The 19630-nt window shown below is 37.5% G+C and overlaps 1 protein-coding gene across 3 annotated transcripts in view; it reads left to right on the forward strand.

Annotated features, from left to right (window-relative positions):
* The window catches only part of TBC1D19 (TBC1 domain family member 19), a 152728-nt gene that overhangs the window by 83747 nt on the left and 49351 nt on the right, over nucleotides 1–19630 (forward strand). For all 3 annotated transcript variants that reach the window (XM_055434264.2, XM_055434265.2, XM_055434263.2), the window contains exon 13: nucleotides 2456–2518. In XM_055434264.2, coding sequence (XP_055290239.2) covers nucleotides 2456–2518 — 63 coding nt within the window. The remainder of the gene's footprint in view (nucleotides 1–2455; nucleotides 2519–19630) is intronic.

The raw sequence follows: 19630 nt of genomic DNA on the forward strand, positions 1-19630 counted from the left end.
TCCTGAAAAAAAAAAAAGTTGCATTCTACAAGCTCATGGATTAAAAATAATAGAGCTTATAGGAAAAATAGGGTTGGGGTAGCTTTTGCAACTTTATAGCCAAAGTGCTAACAGAAACAATCATTGGGAGATGAACTGGACAGCTCAGGCAGGCTGCTCCCGCAGGAATTATTAAAAATGTACAAAAATAGCAAAGTGTAAGTGCTAAAATAATTCAGTTGCACAGAGCCACTGGGGCTCTTCAGGTGGGCACAAGAGAAAGTGTAGCAGTTAAGAGATCTGCAAGGCTGGGGGTGTGCCTCTGGAGACAGGGACCCCCATGCAATCATTCATTTTCCGTTCTCTTGAGATTTCCATTCTGTTGGAAACAGGCAAAGGGTTCATGCCTGCCGAAGGCTTTGCCCTTTTCCGCTTAAGGATATAATTCTACTTCTGCTGTTCTGACTTCTCTTTTTAAAGGAAAATTGCATTTGAACCAACACAATTCTCATGTTATACTGACATCATTTCCTTACTCACCAGCCACATATTGATACATGTATTATAGCAAAGTAGGAAGTATTAATACTATTACTTTACTGTCTTACAGATGAGGGAACTAAGGTAAACAAAGAGTAAAGAAATCTGTTTAAATTCATATATTAAGTAGTTAAGCCAAGATTTGAATCTAGGTAATCTGATTTCACAACCCGTACCTTTAACCACTATGCTCTACAGGGAGGAGGATGAGGGGAGGTAAGAGGATACAGTCTTTTGATGAAAAACCTTGACTCTTTTGAAAAACTCTTGAAGTTCTTACATAGATTTGGATCACAGGTACTGCTGTCGACTTTGAGGTCAAATGACTGTACACGGGGGATTATTTTAGCAACAGCCTAAGAGATCTTTTGGGCTTTAAGACTTTTAATCTCCTCTCTGTTCAAATGAGAGAAGCCTCACAAGAGAAGTTCAAAAAATCCAAGAGTACTAGCATGAGAGTTCCCTTTGCTGCCAACATGAATTTCATTTAGAATCAGTAAAGCAAATCTGTCATGAGAAAGAGGTAAACAGCTTGTGTCTGAACAGTTGAATGTAAGTTTTGGTAGAATCAGTCGTGACAGTCCACAGCATGAGTTTTTACTTATGTTAGTTAAACTCTGCTGATCTTACTGGAGCAACTCCAAATATTATTAAAGTCAGCCCTTAAGGGAATGAGCATTAAAAAAATAATCATTTGAAGTTTCATTACAACTCCCTTTGGCAAAGATTCATTTTTAATTTAACTGAAAATAAAGTAGAATTATTTTAGCTGTTAAAGAAATGAAGGAAACAAAGCAATGCTTAAGTACAGAACATCATCAAACCCTCCCTAAGCTAAAATATCTAATGATTCTCTCTGGATTGTATTTTTTCTCACAAACTTGTCTTGAATCCACACCATCTACAATTTTCCCCCACTTACTGTGATCTGACAGTTCATATCAGTGTTTCTCAATCTTTTCTTCATAAAAGAGAAAATTTTCTCTAATATAAAAAATTAAATACCAAAGAATAAGATTCTGTTGAATAGAACAAGCTTTGGAGGTCCATAAGCCATTGTATTATGTAAAAAAATTTTGATCCCCAGGAATGAAGCCCCCTTAGAGGAAACATCATCCTCCTTGAGATTGCCTGACCTCTACTTCTGTCCATGTTGTGACTTAGACTGACTCCTTTCTTTTCTCTTAATCTGTGTCTTTCAGTTTTTCTAGGCTTGGCACATATTCACTATCTCCAGGGTCATCCACAAGTTATTTTATCCTCCTCTAATTGCTGTTTTGATCAATAGCCCAATTGAATTTTGTAGGTTGGGCATTATTTTCATAGATTTCTGTAATATTTCTTTGCATAGATTTCTGTAATATTTCTTTGGGGCATGTAACCAGTATTTCTCATTCTCCAATATTTCTACCATGTTTGTTTTCTTGCTAGTGAGATTAAAGATAAACTTTGTCTTACTTGCTAACAAGTGATGACTTGCAAATGAATAATTACAAAAACATCAAAGATTTTTGGTATTTTGATGGAATGGCATGAATGTGGGCTTGAACAATGGAGGACCAGATTGAACAGTGATTTGAAGCCAGATTTTTACGGCTGCTTTTAGATGTTGTGATTGCAAATGCTTTTCTAATTTTAAGATACTAAAATATTAGATTCAAAGGAGATAAAATTGAAATAAATAATAAGAAATTACTAATGGAACCCAAATAAGTGTAAACAATTTGAAGTCAAGTAATGTGTCACATATATCAGTCAAGTAACTTTATAAATTTATTTCTGATAAATCCAGTGATAAAATCTAATTGAGGAGTTTATAATCATATGTGAAGTAATAAAATCATTTCAGTATTATTTCTGTATGTTACATTTATGTCTTAGTACTATAAACATACTCATTTAAGTTATTTTCAGTGCTCTCTACTTTTAATTATAGGATGTGAAATTGACAGCAAGCAATGATGATTATTATTTTGTATTTGAAGATTATTTATATCAGGTAAGTTGAAAAAATATATAATGTTCTTGTTTTAAATTCTCTAACTCAGGCTACTTTAGAAAATATCTCTGTTGTTAACTGAATCCTCCTAAAATCCAAACCATGTTTGTTTGTTTTTTTAATCAAGTTAAATTTTCCAAATTTGGAATCAGGTTAACTTTTGTTCTTACAAGGGACTAGGTGGGAGGATAAGAGCTACATCTCTGTTCCAACCAGGAGAGGTATAGGCATAGATTTGTAAATTGAGTGTCCACTTCACATTTCAGCTGTCCCAAGATGTTTAGAGAAAGCATTTTTACATGATACTTTTCTATTAAAGGTCTTGAGTAAATAATTAAGTGCTTTGAAATCAGCTTGAAGAGTTGTGAATACTCTTTGATCACATCATATGGTGATACTGTGGATGTTTGGATTTACCTAGGTCTTTCTCATATCTGATAAAAGAGAAACAAAATAGAAAACATCACAATTAGGAAATATGTGATTTATGTAGAATTGCTTAAATAATATTCTTTTTTTAAAGATCACACACAGATAGATAGAAGATAGATAATGTGATTTTGAGTGAATGTCAATATGTGTCATGGAAAAAACATCTAGATTCCACATGGCAGTTTCTGCTTGACTAAATGTAAATCAGTCCCAGAGGTCGAATTAGCAGGTCTCTGATGGTAATAGTGGTTGTAGTTGTGTATCTGTTTAAGAAAAGAGTTCAATAAGAATCTCTCTAATCTCCAAAATATACAAGCAGCTCCTGCAGCTCAATTCCAGAAAAATAAACGACCCAATCAAAAAATGGGCCAAAGAACTAAACAGACATTTCTCCAAAGAAGACATACAGATGGCTAACAAACACATGAAAAAATGCTCAACACTCCTCATAATCAGAGAAATGCAAATCAAAACCACAATGAGATACCATTTCACACCACTCAGAATGGCTGCTATCCAAAAGTCTACATGCAATAAATGCTGGAGAGGGTGTGGAGAAAAGGGAACCCTCTTACACTGTTGGTGGGAATGCAAACTAGTACAGCCACTATGGAGAACAGTGTGGAGATTCCTTAAAAAACTGGAAATAGAACTGCCGTATGATCCAGCAATCGCACTCCTGGACGTACACACCGAGGAAACCAGAATTGAAAGAGACACATGTACTCCAATGTTCATCGCAGCACTGTTTATAATAGCGAGGACATGGAAGCAACCTAGATGTCCATCTGCAGACGAATGGATAAGAAAGCTTTGGTACATAGACACAATGGAGTATTATTCAGGCATTAAAAAGAATACATTTGAATCAGTTCTAATGAGATGGATGAAATTGGAGCCTATTATACAGAGTGAAGTAAGCCAGAAAGAAAAAGATCAATACAGTATACTAGTGCATATATATGGAATTTAGAAAGATGGTAACCTTAACCCTGTATATGAGACAGCAAAAGAGACACAGGTGTATAGAACAGTCTTTGGGACTCTGTGGGAGAGGGTGAGGGTGGGATGGTTTGGGAGAATGGCATTGAAACATGTATATTATCATATGTGAAACGAATCGCCAGTTCAGGTTCGACCCATGATACAGGATGCTCGGGGCTGGTGCACGGGGATGACCCAGAGGGAGGATAAGGGGAGAAGGGAGGTGGGAGGGGGGTTCAAGAAGGGGAACACATGTACACCTGGAGTGGATTCATGTCAATGTATGGCAAAACCAACCAATATAATATTGTTATTAGCCTCCAATAAAAAGTTTTTTAAAAAAGAATCTCTCTAGAAGGTTTAATTAATCGTATATTCCAAGAACTAAAGTCCAGAAGATTTTATAAAATTTATTTATAAAATTAAAATTTGAAATAACCTTGGAAAGAATTTTAAAGACATTTCCATGATTTCAAATATGCCATTAATTTAAAAAATTTTAAAAACAGTTAAGACTTAAAATCCCATTCTTTAACATATTGTTATTAATTAAAATTTGGACAATATAAAAACCTTAAAGTTTATTTACTTATGTAGCAAATATGTAGCCTGATACCTATTTTCTGGCACTCAGTCAAATTTTGAGTGTACAATTAAGTTAAAGCTTCATTTATATAGTAATTTTTGTTTCTGAACTGAAATAGTGAGTAGAAATGGTCGCTTTTGGTATTGTGGCATAAGGAGGTCCACAGTACCATCCCTATTAGAAAAATCAAAACCAGTAAAAATTATTTAAAAAGCAAAAAAAAAAAAATAACAAAACATTTAAAGTGTCTGGAAACTGTCTTAAGATTAGAGGTCAAGTCAGGAAATAAAAGCATTTATTCAGGAAAAGGGACTAAGTCTCAAATCAATCTGTAGCACTTGAGCCGTGATGCACTCTCTCCCTCCTCATAGCCCCAGATCATCATGATGGAAGCTTCAATTCAACTGAGCGTGGCTAGGAAGATGGAGCTCCTTTTTCAAATAATTTCTAGTCAAAGACTGCAGTATCTCTATAGAAGGCTCTGTGCTGTGCTTAGTCGCTCAGTCGTGTCTGATTCTCTGCAACCCCATGGACTATAGCCTGGCTTCTCTGTCCATGGGGATTCTCCAGGAAAGAATACTGGAGTGGGTTGTCATGCCTTCCTTCAGGGGAGCTTCCCAATCCAGAGATCGAACCCAGGTCTGCTGCGTTGCAGGTGGATTCTTTATCATCTGAGCCACCAGGAAAGCCCATAAAAGGTTCAGGTGACCAGTATTTCTCATTCTCCTCAGCTCTGTGTTGTAGATGCAGAATTTCAGAAGTCAGGGGCTTCTTCCCTCCACTCAGAGGGTAGCCCTCTGTCAAGAGCAGGTTCGAGTAACCTCTATGACTTGTTTTCTGTAGTGGCTGTACCAACTTGCATTCCTACCAACAGTGCACTAGGGTTCATTTTTCTCTGTACCCTCACCAACACTTGTCTCTTTTTTTATGATAGCCATTTTAACAGGTATGAGGTGATAATATTCTGGTTTTGATTTATGTTTCCCTGATGATTAGTAATGTTGCATACCTTTTGATGTACCTGTTGGTCATTTCTATGTCTTATTTGGAAAACTTCTATTAATTTCCTTTGCTCACTTTTTAATTGGGTTGTTTGTTTTTTGCTATTGAATTGTAGAATTCTTAATAAATTTTGGATATTAGCCTCATATCAGACATAAAATTTGCAAATATTTTCTCCCTTCCTATAGGTTGCCTTTTCATTTTGTTTTTAGTTTCTTTTGCTTTATAACGGTTATTAGTTTGATATAGTTTCACTTATTTATTTTTGCTTTTTAGCTTGTGTTTTACTATCATAAAAGGAAATTACCATGAAGACCTAAGTCAAGAAGCTTTTTTTCTATGATTTCTTCTAGGAATTTTATATCTCGGAATTTAGGTCTTATGTTTAAAGTCTTAAGTCCATTTCAAGGTCATTTTTGTGAGTGGTATAAGGTACAAGTCTAATTTCATCCTTCTGCGTGTGGTTATCCGGTTTTCCCAACCCTATTTAATGAAGACACTTTCATTTCTCCACCAAGCATTCTTCGCTCCCTTGTTAAATATTAGGTAACTGTGTGTGTGTGGTTTATTTCTGGGCTCTAAGTTCTGTTCCATTGGTTCCTGTGTCTACTTTTATGCCAGTGTTTTACTGCTTTGATTACTATAACTTTATAGCATAGCTTGAAATCAGGAAGTATGGTGCTTTGTTATTCTTTCTTGAGATTGCTTTGTCTACTCAGTTTCTTTTGTGGCTCTATACAAATTTTAGGATCGTTTTTCTATTTCTGTGAAAAATGCCCATTGCAGTTTTAATAGGAATTGCACGAATCTGTAGATGGCTTTGGGTAGTATGGCATTTTAACAGTGCAACTTCTGATCCATGAACATAGGATATTATTCCACTTGTGTCGTCTTCTGCTTCTTTCATCAAAGTCTTGTAGTTTTAAGTGTACAGATCTTTCACCTCCTTGGTTAAATTTATTCCTTCATATTTTTATTGGTCTTTTATATGGTATAGTGAATGAAATTATTTCTTTTTCAGCTGTTTTGTTCTTAGTGTATAGAAACACAACTGTTTTCTGTATATTGATTTTGTATCCTGCAATTTTACTGAATTCATTGATTGATTCTAGCAGATTTTGGATGGAGCCTTTAGGATTTTCTATATATAAGATCATATCCTCTGTAAGTAGAGAATATTTCTCTTTCCTACTTGAAAGTGAAAGTTGCTCAGTCATGTGCAACTTTTTGCAAGCCCATGGACTATACAGTCCTTGGAATTCTCCAGGCCAGAATACTGAAGTGGGTAGCTGTTCCCTTCTCCAGGCGATCTTTCCAACCCAGGGATCGAACCCAGGTCTCCACATTGCAAGCAGATTCTTTACCAGCTGAGCCACCAGGGACACCCATCCCTATTTGGATGCCTTTTTTTTTTTTTCTTTTTCTTGCTTGATTGCTCAAAGTGGTCTTGTAAAAACACCAATCAGTTTGTGTTACTTGTGAGATTAAATCCCAAACACCAGACTCCTTCTCAAGGCCTCCATGACCCTGCATGTGCTGGTTCATATCTCTAGCCTCATGGTTCACGTCTGCGCTAACACTGTGGCACTATGCATTCCAACCGCTCTGATCTTTTACTTCTCATGTTCATTATGCTTTTTTCTACCTCAGGGTCATCAGACCTGCAATTCCTTTGATGTAAAAGACTGTTGCCCTCCCCTCTTCCTCTACTAAATTCCTATTTTTCTTTCAGCTTTCAACTAGAATATCACTTATTCACAAATACCTTTCCTGACCTACTCTGCTTCTCAGCAGGACATATACATAGGGTCATGGCCTTGTGTTTTGTGTGATTACACATTTATTGTCATTATAGAGGGCTGTAGATTTTCTTTAGTTAAGAGTTTAATTCTAAATGTGAAGGATCTTTTTATCAACTGACTTCTAAATAAAACAAATTAGTTAATGTTGCACAGTATTAAAAATATGAAACAAATAAAAGTCTTTGGTCCTCCCTATGATAGCTATTTAGATCCTGAACGTGAAACTATTATGACACTAAACATGAATACATAAATTATATCAGCCAAAGGTCAATAATCATATAGCTTATAGTGTGTTGAGTATTCTACTTCAGTATGTGGGTAGAGAAAGTGGAAATGTCACAATTTCTGCCCCTTTGGTGGCTGGAGAGAAGAGGATTGTCAATTTAAATTCACAGCTACAAAGGTTTTTTGATGGTGGTGAAAGGGACTTGCCAGACAAAAAACCTACCTCATTTGATGAACAGGGTCTATAAGGATAACATTTTAAATTAGAGTCGTTACAGTTTCTCCACATAGTGCCAGAATTAACCCTTGAAGACATATTCATCTTTGTGTACCACGTAAACTTGGGAAACTTATAAGTGACAGAATCTGACAAACATAACTATTTATAAACAATGGATACATTCTCTGAGAAAAAGCAGAATGGTCATCAGTAAATATTTATTGATCCTTATATATAATGATACCATATTTAAGGGGCTCACATTCTAGTTAAAGAGGCAAAAATGTTTTGAAATTGTTTTAAAATATGTGTGTAAAGCATTAGGTATTAAATTAATCAATATCACAGATAGTAAGTACTATAGGAGTATACTTTAACCTTTATTTTCCATTTTTATCAACATTTTAGTCCAAATTACATTATTTTTAGATTTCCTATAATTTTTTCAGTCATGGATCTCATAGCCTCTGCTATTCTCTGTACTCTGTAAAGGTTTAATGTGGATCTTTGTCCTTACAACGTAAATAAATGGATAATTGTAACACCTAAGTTCTGTCTTTGGGAATTTTGCAGAACAAAATTTTCCTCATATGGATAGTTACCCAGAAAATACTTTTCATGATCATGCTTGTTCATAATTAATTTTATAATTAGTTTGACTTGTCATAGAGAAGTTCATTTTAAGTAATGAAAGTATATGTAATTGTTTGCATTGAAAACAATATTATCAGAAATTGAGCTGTGATTTTTTTTCTGGAAAAAAATTTTTAGCCCTATACATGTATGCACATGCCCTCAAATGTGTGTGTATGTATGAGATAAGAAAGAAGAAAGCCTTTTCTTGTCACTAATTATGGGCTTTCTTTTGGCAGAGCTGCCAGCAACACAACTACTCAATGGGAAAATTGTTGATGTTAATGGAATGAACTTAATTTTCTAGCACACTTTGTGTAATAACCCATGTATTGGATTTTGTGACTAGACTACAAAATTTGACAGCATGTGGCATTACTGTGTCCATACATAAATGAGAAAGTCTCCAGTAGTTCCTCCTGAAGGAAGATCTGGGCCTGTGTTGCACGGATACACGGGTACTCTTCTGAGTGACTCCTGTTAGTTACCTGCATTTTTTCAGTAACAACATTGAACATTATAGAAATAACATTTTGAGTAATAAGTCAACTTTCTAGTATTCCAAAGTTTAGCATTTATTTTGTGTGAAATTCTTAAAATACTTAGTTGTGCTGAAAATTTTAAATTATGTCAGAGTTTTAAAATGTGTTCAAACAGAAGACAACCCTTTATTCCGTGGAAGTAAATTGGGTCATTTGACAATTTAGTTTCACGTTTGAGTACTTAAATGATATCATGACAACCTATAAAAGTTAACTTACTGTCTAAAGTATATAAAGTATTTATAGGGGAGAACTTGTCAATAGTAAAGAGAAGACATAGGAATTACTCTTTCTGTTTTCTGACAAATTCTCTATCATATGCTTTACTTATCTAGCATATGCTTAGTAGAAATACTGACATACTAGAATATGCCATTTTGTTGTCGTTGCTGTTTAGTCGCTGTCATGTCTAACTCTTTTGCAACCCCATGGACTGTAGGCCACCAGGATCCTCTGTCTGTGGGATTTCCCAGGCAAGAATGCTGGAGTAGGTTGCCTTCTCCTTCTCCAGGGGCTCTGGAATCAAACCCATGTCTCCTGCGTTGGCAGGTGGACTCTTTACCACCAAGCCACCAGGGAAGCTAGAATATGCCATAGTTACAAATATTTTAATGACATTGAATGGAGTTTAAGAAAGGCCCAGGTGCAATCAGATATCCTTTATTCATGTATTCATGTCAAATTATTGAGTGTCTGTTCTGATACAGGCACTGCATAAGAAAATGTTTATTAAGCTCACATTGTAGTGAAAAATGAGGGAAAGGCAAATACACAGTTATAATACAGTTTGATAAATGTTCTGATAGAGGTTTATGCAATGTTCCATGCAAATACAATTAAAGGAGAAATAAATTCTGGGAATAGTTCAGCTTAGTGGTGGCTTTAGAATAGAAATGTTATAAGAAATGTCTGGTTCTTTTTCCTTTATCTTAAAATTTTTTTAACTTTTTATAAAAGTGTGGTTGACATATTATTTTTAGATATACAACATAGTGACTCGACATTTATATACATTACAAATTGATCACCATAATAAGTCTAGTAACTGTCACTATACAAAGTTATTCCAGTTATTGTTGACTGTATTCCCTGTGCTATACATTACATCCTCATGACTTATTTATTTTATAACTGGAATCTTGTTCCTCTTAATCCTCTTCACCTATTTTGCTCAGCCCCCCACCCCTCTCCCCTCTGGCTGTGTATCTATGAATCTATTGCTGTTTCGTTTGTCCGTTTGTGTTTTTTTTTTAAGATTCCACATATAAATGAAATTATTTGGTATTTTTTTCCCTCTGAGGAAATGTCTGGTTCTTAAAAGACAAAGAATTAGGAGAAGGGAAAAGCAAAAATAAGCATGAGCCATATGCACATGGTGATCAATGAGGAGAGATTAGCTTCACATGGTGGTGAACAGCTCTGGCAGTTCAGGCTAGCCTCAACGGGCACTTGATGTAGAGTGAGGCCTGTGTGAACAGAGAGAGCAAATGTGAGACACGGCAGTACCGTGACTTATCATTATAACCACTTCATCTTGAGTGCGTGTTCATCTCCCTGCCCTTCTCCTGCTTTCTGGTAGCAATTACCCGACAACACCTTAATCCTGGTTAAGTACAGCTGTCCCCCAGTTCTGTGGCTACAGTGTGCGTTTGACAGTGGCTGGAGAAAAGCATGCAACCATGATGCCTGGTTTTATATAAATTCATGACCAAGAACCTCAGGAAAGTCCTTACTTTTCCTTGGCATTTCTACTTCATTTCCCTAGTCCAGTTTTCATCCATTCTCCTTGAAGACTTCTCATACCTCCTCTCTCTTCAAATCTCCACCTCTTCTGTCTTCTGAGTCCTGTTTCTGAAAAAAGTAAAAGCTCTGAGAACAACCCCCCAAAGACACTCACACATACTCCTACCACCACCTGTATTCCGCATATCTGCATCTGCACCAATATACTCAGCTCCCTTTCTCTTATTATGGATAAATTATCCATGCTTTTATTTATAACAAAACCAATCCCTGCATTTGGACACTGAAACTCATTTCCCCTTGGTACTCAAAAGCAATGAAATTGTTAGTTTTTCCATCGTCAGTTTTCCTTGTCTCTATTGGATCACTCCTCTCACTATACAAATGTGCTATTATTTCTCTCATCTGGAAAAAAACGCAAAATAATGTGAAACAAAAATCTTCCCTGATTCCTCATCGCTTCCAGCTACTGCCCCATTCCCCTATTCCCTGAGTTGTGAAAGTTCTTTTTTTAAAATCTGTAGATATTGTTTCTAAGTCTTATCCTCCTGTTCTCTCTTGAACCTTCCTTAATGAGTCTTTTTCTCTGCCAACCTGTCCCACTAAACTTATTTCATGTTGCTGAATCCAGTGATCATTTTCCAATTCTCACCTTACTTTATCTGTTTGGTCACTCAGTCACACCCTGTCTTGGATTCTCTCTCTTCATTTGGCTTCTGGAATATCATCCTTTCAGGTTTCCTTCTATCTTACTAGCTGGCACTCTCATTCACCTTTGCTGGTTTCTCTTTATTTTCCTGTCTTACCCTGGAGGACCCCAAGATAAGCCATTGAACCTCTTTTTTCCCCCTGTTCTTGCCATTGGTGATCTCGTTTATTCTCATGACTTTAAATACCATCTGTACACTGACACCTCCCAAATTTATGTTTGTCTTGACTTTTTGGTCTTTCTGGGCCTCTCCCTTCAACTCCAGGCTTGTGTACCTAGTCCCAGGGAGCTGTTGTTCTGCCCAAACTCTTATTATTACCATAGACCCATTTCCTGACCACTTTTAGGTTCCTAATTAAAATACACATCAAACTTTTACTAGTATATACATGTGAGCATGCATTATCCCTCTTGTCTGCATTTTTTTACTCTGTAGCACTTACCAGCAAATAACATACAATATATTTTACTTTTTTCCCTCTATCTGCCTTCACAAAAACAAACACTGTAAGGACAGGAATTTGTGATTTTTTTTTCATTCATGGTTGTATTCTCAGTCTTTAGAACTGTGCCTGCCACATAGTAGATGTTCAAGTAAATACTTGTAGGAGGGAAGGAAGGAAGGGAAGGTGGGAGGGATGGAGGGATGGAGAGAAGGGGAAGGAAAAAAGGAAGGAGAGGGAGAGAGGAGAGAAGGAAGAAACTGTCAAAGGTAGAATCAGGAGGATTTTGGTGACTAGCTAAATATGCAGGTTGAGCGAGAAGGAAGAATCAAGAATGACTGAGTTTGCAGGCTTTGGATAATTATAAGTATTGGGCTTCCAAGATGGCACTAGTGGTAAAGAACTCTCCTGCCAGTGCAGGAGACTCAAGAGATGCGGGTTTGATCCCTGAGTCAGGAAGATCCCCTGGAGGAGGGCATGGCAGTCCACTCCAGTATTCTTGCCTGGAGAATCCCATGGACAGAGGAGCCTGATGGGCTAGGGTCCATAGGGTCGCAAAGAGGTGGACACAACTAAAGTGACTTAGCATGCATGGAAGTTAAGATCAGAAACACCACAGGAAGAATGTATAAGGTTGGAAATCAAGGGAACAGGTCAGAGAAGGATTTGTAAAGTGTATTTTTCTCTGTAAGAATGTGATAAAAAGATGAGAGTCCTTAGCCAAGCATGAAACTAAACCAGAAAAAGTCTTTGTTTATTTTTCTCCCAGTATTCTCTGATTGGAAGTGAGATTATCAGCTCTATCTTGATCATTTACTTCAGTTCAGTTCAATTCAGTTCAGTCGCTCAGTCGTGTCTGACTCTCCGCGACCCCATGAATCACAGCACACCAGGCCTCCCTGTCCATCACCAACTCCTGGAGTTCACTCAAACTCATGTCCACAGAGTCGGTGATGCCATCCAGCCATCTCATTCTAGGTCGTCCCCTTCTCCTCCCGCCCCCAACCTTTCCCAGCATCAGAGTCTTTTCCAGTGAGTCAACTCATCGCATGAGGTGGCCAAAGTATTGCAGTTTCAGCTTTAGCATCAGTCTTTCCGATGAACACCCAGGATCGATCTCACTTAGAATGGACTGGTTGGATCTCCTTGTGGTACAAGGGACTCTCAAGAGTCTTCTCCAGCACCACAGTTCAAAAGCATCAATTCTTTGGTGATCAGCTTTCTTCACAGTCCAACTCTCACATCCATACATGACCACTGGAAAAACCATAGCCTTGACTAGACGGACCTTGGTTGGCAAAGTAATGTCTCTGCTTTTTAATATATTATCAAGGTTGGTCATAACTTTCCTTCCAAGCAGTAAGCGTCTTTTAATTTCATGGCTGCAGTCAGCATCTGCAGTGATTTTGGAGCCCCCAAAAATAAAGTCTGACACTGTTTCCACTGTTTTTCCATCTATTTCCCAACTGCTCTAGATGCTTTATGTACTTTATAGCCAGTTCTTACAACAGGTAGCTTTATTTCTGTTTTATAGATGGAGAAGCAGAGGCTCAGAGCTCAAACTCTGCCTTGTGGCTACCAGGACCCAGGCTAGGTCTGTTCCATTTCAAAGCCTTGTAAGCCTAATTGCTCTTTGGTTTATGAACATTTAAATCAGGGCACAGGGTTTCAAAAAGTGATTCTTGAAATTTTATCATTTGAAAATTCTCCAGATTAGTTTGGATAGAAATACAAGACGCACCACAAATTTTAAAATTGTGCAATAATTGTAAGTTAAACTGATTTTTCCAACAGACATACATCATTTCTTATATGCTTTTTATTACATAACTTATTTCTCAGAAACATTCATTATAAATATCTTTTCCAAAAATAAAGGAGGCTTTAGTCCATGTAAATTCCTCTGCAGCTGTATGTAAAAATGTTAGATGTAATTCTGCTATAAAACTGTAGTTCAGACTTACACATTCAGCTTATACTTACACTCCCAACTTTTCTAAATAAAGTAAATCATTACATATGTAATCTAATCCACATAAAGTTCAATTTTTACTTAATTAGTGAGTAATCAGAGTTGAATTTTCTAGTTAATTTTTAACTGTCATCTTCATACAGTCACAGCATTTCTAGCAAATTTACAGTTGAACTGTAACTTCATTCAGTTCAGTTCAGTCGCTCAGTCGTGTCCGACTCTCTGCGACCCCATGAATCACAGCACGCCAGGCCTCCCTGTCCATCACCAACTCCCGGAGTTCACTCAAACTCATGCCCATCGAGTCGGTGATGCCATCCAGCCATCTCATTCTCTGTCGTCCCCTTCTCCTCCCGCCCCCAATCCTTCCCAGCATCAGTCTTTTCCAGTGAGTCAACTCGTCGCATGAGGTGGCCAAAGTATTGCAGTTTCAGCTTTAGCATCAGTCCTTCCAATGAAAACCCAGGATTGATCTCCTTTAGAATGGACTGGTTGGATCTCCTTGCAGTCCAAGGGACTCTCAAGAGTCTTCTCCAACACCACAGTTCAAAAGCATCAATTCTTCGGCGATCAGCTTTCTTCACAGTCCAACTCTCACATCCATACATGACCACTGGAAAAACCATAGCCTTGACTAGACGGACCTTTGTTGGCAAAGTGTCTCTGCTTTTTAATATACTATCTAGGTTGGTCATAACTTTCCTTCCAAGGAGTAAGCGTCTTTTAATTTCATGGCTGCAATCTTCATTACAGATACAAAATTGGATCTCAGAAGTTAAAACAGCTCAGGTTAAGATAGGAGTTGGCAGCTCTTTGCTTGCATTCTGGGGTTGCATGTCAGTACGTAATGTGTAACATCCCACTCTGGCTTATCATCAGAGTCACACTGCAGTCACTGATGTTCTCTCAAGAGCAGTTTCAGATGTCTTGTCTTCTCTAAGTCAATAGGGATGTGAGGGATATATATTTAAGCCGCTTCTCCTAACATTACTATGTTCCCACCAGTTTCAAAGAGAAAATTAATACAAATGTTTCTTTAGGAACTGTCTTCCCTGTAGGCAATGATAGAAGGATATTTGTAAGTATACTTCCTTTTGCATTATTTTATTTATTTGTATTTATTTTATTTGTATTAGTTTATTAGTAATTTATTATTACATTAGTTGTATAATTTTATTAGTTATATTAGTTTTATTAGCTGATTGGTGCTGCTGTGGCAAATTAACATAAATTTAGTGGCTTAAAACAAAGCAAATATATTCTGCTACAGTTCTGTCTGAGGATTAGAACTGTTTTGAAATGGGCTTTAGTGGGCTAAAATCAAGCTGTTGTCAGGGCTGTCTGTGTTTCTTCCAGGGGCTCTGGAAAAGAGTACCTTTCCTTGAATAAGAAAAATAAAGTTATAGATACCAGAAAGGATACAAAATTATTATCAAATATAGGTATATAGAAATTCAAAGGAATTAACTGAAAACTATTAGAATTATAATTAAGTTAAATGCTTATTTACCAAATAAAATATTGAAATCATTTATTCTTTTAAATATGAGAAATAATCACTTGGTATATATAATGGAAAGTAAAGAGCCAGGCAACATAAGTCCTTTATTCCTGAAGAGGGTCTGGGCCGCACATCTCAGTGGCCTCTACAGACTGCCACCATCTTAGTCCCCATCATTGTCATAATCTTCTGCAGGGTTCCCTGCTTCTGCCCTTGCCCCCCGCAATGCTCAGTTCTCTTCATAGAAACTAGAGGAATCCTTATAAAGTAAGTTAGATCATTTCACTATTCTGCTGAAAACTTTGCAGTGGAGCTGCACTTCACTCCCAATAAAAGCCAAGATCCTGACAATACCTTGCATAATTTAGCCTCTTTTCCTCTCTCACATCTCTTTCCACTCATCTGCTCCAGCCACACTTGGTTTCTCCAGCACATCAGGCACACTTCTGCCTTAGCACTGCTGCAATTATTGGCTTTTCTGCCTGGCATGCTCTTCCCCCTGATATCTAAATGTTAATGTCCTCAAGTTCTTTCAAGTCTTCCATCAGATGTTACCTTCTCAATGAAGTTCACCCTGATTGTTCTCTTTAAAATGGGAATTGCCCTTCCTTATCCCCCCTTTACTTTGTTCCTGAAGCACTCACAACCAATATGTTGTATAATGTAATTATTTACAACGTTTGCTATTTATCTCCCCCCTGCCCCACTCAGGTTCTTTAAGGGAGGTTTTTGTTTATCTGTTTGTCTGTTTCCTTTGTCATATCCCAAGCACCAGAGCACGGAGGGGTGAAACTGATTAAGAGTTGCGGCAGGTTGAATAAGCGTTGGTCAACCTTCGATCTGTAGGAGTCAGGTAGGAGTGACTAGAGAACTGGAGAGGCATCTCTCAAAAAGATAATGGCTGAGAATTTTCCAGATGAGCATAAACAAAATTTCACAGTGAAGAAACATGGTGGTCTTAAGCCATAGAAATAAAAACAAACCCCAAATTAAATATACTGGGGGAAAAACTATAGAATATGGAATAAAATTTAAAGTAGTAGGAGTAGCAGTAATGACTGCAGCTAACATTGTAATAATACTCACCATATGTTAGGCACTGCTTTAAGCACTTTAGGTATATTAATTAAGTCCTACAGTAGACTTTGAAGTAGATATTGTGTATGTATGACATAGAGGAAACTGAGAATCTAAGAAGTCCAGTAACTTGCCTGGTATCACACATCTAGTAAGTGGTGGGGCTATATTTTGGACTCCAGCAATTTAGTTTCAAAATAAATTTCAGATGAGCTAATGATTTTATTAGTTTATTTCACGTATATGCAGAGTACATAATGAGAAACACTGAGCTGGAAGAAGCACAAGCTGGAATCAAGATTGCCGGGAGAAATATCAATAACCTCAGATATGCAGATGACACCACCCTTATGGCAGAAAGTGAAGAGGAACTCAAAAGCCTCTTGATGAAAGTGAAAGAGGAGAGTGAAAAGTTTGGCTTGAAGCTCAACATTCAGAAAACAAAGATCATGGCATCTGGTCCCATCACTTCATGGGAAATAGATGGAAAAACAGTGGAAACAGTGTCAGACTTTATTTTTTTGGGCTCCAAAATCACTGCAGATGGTGATTGCAGCCATGAAATTAAAAGACGCTTACTCCTTGGAAGGAAAGTTATGACCAACCTAGATAGCATATTAAAAAGCAGAGATATTACTTTGCCAACCAAGGTCCATCTAGTCAAGGCTATGGTTTTTCCAGTGGTCATGTATGGATGTGAGAGTTGGACTGTGAAGAAAGCTGGGTGCTGAAGACTTGATGCTTTTGAACTGTGGTGTTGGAGAAGACTCTTGAGAGTCCCCTGAACTGCAAGGAGGTCCAACCAGTCTATCCTAAAGGAGACCAGTCCTGGATGTTCATTGGAAGGACTGATGCTGAGGCTGAAACTCCAATACTTTGGCCACCTCATGCGAAGAGTTGACTCATTGGAAAAGACCCTGATGCTGGGAGGGATTGGGGGCAGGAGGAGAAGGGGATGACAGAGGATGAGATGGCTGGGTGTCATCACCAACTTGATGCACATGAGTTTGAGTGAACTCCGGGAGTTGGTGATGGACAGGGAGGCCTGGAGTGCTGTAATTCATGGGGTCACAAAGAGTCAGACATGACTGAGCGACTGAACTGAACTGAAGTGAATGATTTTATTACCAAATGATTTTATCAAATTGCTCAACAAAGTTTCCTGATTTTGTAAGGCTGTAAATTATACTGTTGGTTGTTGTTTGGTTAGTCACAAAGTCATGACCGGCTCCTTGTGACCCCATGGACTGTAACTCACCAGTCTCCTCTGTACATGGGATTTCATGGGCAAGAATATTGGAGTGAGTTGCCATTTCCTTCTCCAGGGAATCTTCCCAACCCAGGGATAGAACCCAAGTTTCCTGCACTGGCAGGCAGATTCTTTACCACTGAGCCACCTGGGATACTGTGGTAACATGTAAATCCAAAAATCTCAGCAACTTAAACAACAGAGGTTTATTTCTTGCTCATGGTCATATTAACCCCAGATAGGATGGGGACACAGTTCTGTCATCCTCACTCCAGGACCCAGGTTAATGGCATAACCACTGTCTGGGACACTGATGGTTTCTGTGCAGAGGGAAAGAGGGACCCTGGTTAACCTCTCTGGTTCTTAAAGCTTCCATTAGGAAACTTTCAAATGACACATACCTATTTCGTTGAGTAAAGAGCAAATCTCATGGCCACACCTAACACCAAAGTGGACAGAAAATATAAGCTGACATATGTTCTCAAAGGGAAAGAACCAGAAATGTTTGATGATAAATACCATTTACTTTATAGTTTAGGGGAATATGTATAGTAGACTATTATAAATGAGGGAAGGGACTTTCCAAGTGTGAAAGTATTGGTAGATTTGAGCATATAAAAATTAAAAATACCTGTGTCAAAGATAATTAACAAATCATTGAGCAGAGCCATTTATAACATATAATTTGACCATAGGTTAGTGTCCTTAATATGTAAAAATTTAAACAAATCAATAATTTAAAAAACATCAATTTTAAAGTGGACTAAGATGATGAACTGGAAAATAATGAAAGAAATGCAAATGGAAAAGTGGTCAACTTCATTAGTAACTAAAGCACGGTGCCATTTTTTTTTACCTATAAGATGATAATAAACCATTTTGATGAGAGTAAAAGAAAATGTTTACTGTCTTACTGCTGTCCATGTTAAAAACAAAAGCAAAATCTTTTTGAAGGGCAGTTTTCCTATATGTGTAAAGAGTTTTAGATTTAAAATGCCCATCACTTTGACCAGACAGCTAGTCCAGTTTTAGAAATTTAAATAAAGGTGAATATAAATATTTAGCTATAAAGAAGTCCACTGCAGCATTGTTTATAGCTGGGGAAAAGTGGAAATAATTAAATGTTCAACAATAAAAGGTTATATATTATTCATCTGCACAGTGGAATATTCTGCAATGTTAAAAGTGTGGGTAGAAAATACTTATTTTATTGAAATAGAGTATAGGATAGTATGCATTATCCTATTTTGTTTGAATATGTATATGTGCATGTATAAGAACCATCTGAAAGGATATACATTAAAATATTAACACTGGTGGGATTGTAGGTGTTTTTTCTTTTCCTTGATTATTTGTATTTCTAACTTTTTCTGATTTTTGTCATAAACATGTGTTGCTTGTGTAGTCTTTTACAGTAAGAATAAATCAGTGGCAGTGGTCAGTATACGTCTTGCCTTTGGGCCTGACTGATGCCCAGTCTCCATATCTGTCCTGTTTCCAGAGCTGGGCCCCTTCCTCGTGTCTTGAAACCGTGGTTCTCTCTCCATGCGCTCCTGCTGCTAGTCCAGCCCTACTTTATGCCTGTGTTCTGTTAACTGGGCTCCTGCCTTTTCTGTTATTCCCAAATTCTTTTCTCAGTGACATTTTTTGAATCCCACATCTTTCAATACCAGGACCCATATTTCCTATCACTAATCCTCTTGCTGGGGATTGGGCCCCTGTGCCAAAATTCCAAGCTGAAATCAACAGTTCAGATCCTCTTACTGGACATCTTTGATTTTAACTGTCTGTCCTACCTGTTATCACCCCAGGTAGAGTGGTCAGGACAGCCAGCTTCTAACGTATGTTGGACTGCTACGTGTTCTACTGCTGCTAATCTCTTCTAGATACCTTGAGTTGCCTTCCCCCCACCTCTGACATGCCCACTGCCAGCTGCCACATCCCAGCACTGAGCCTAGTTCAAGTTTCCTGCACTTTCCAAACTACTGT

Source organism: Moschus berezovskii, chromosome 5 (assembly GCF_049115385.1).
Source record: "Moschus berezovskii isolate FMDL1 chromosome 5, NW_MosBer_1.0, whole genome shotgun sequence".
NCBI classification, from domain to species: Eukaryota; Metazoa; Chordata; class Mammalia; order Artiodactyla; family Moschidae; genus Moschus; species Moschus berezovskii.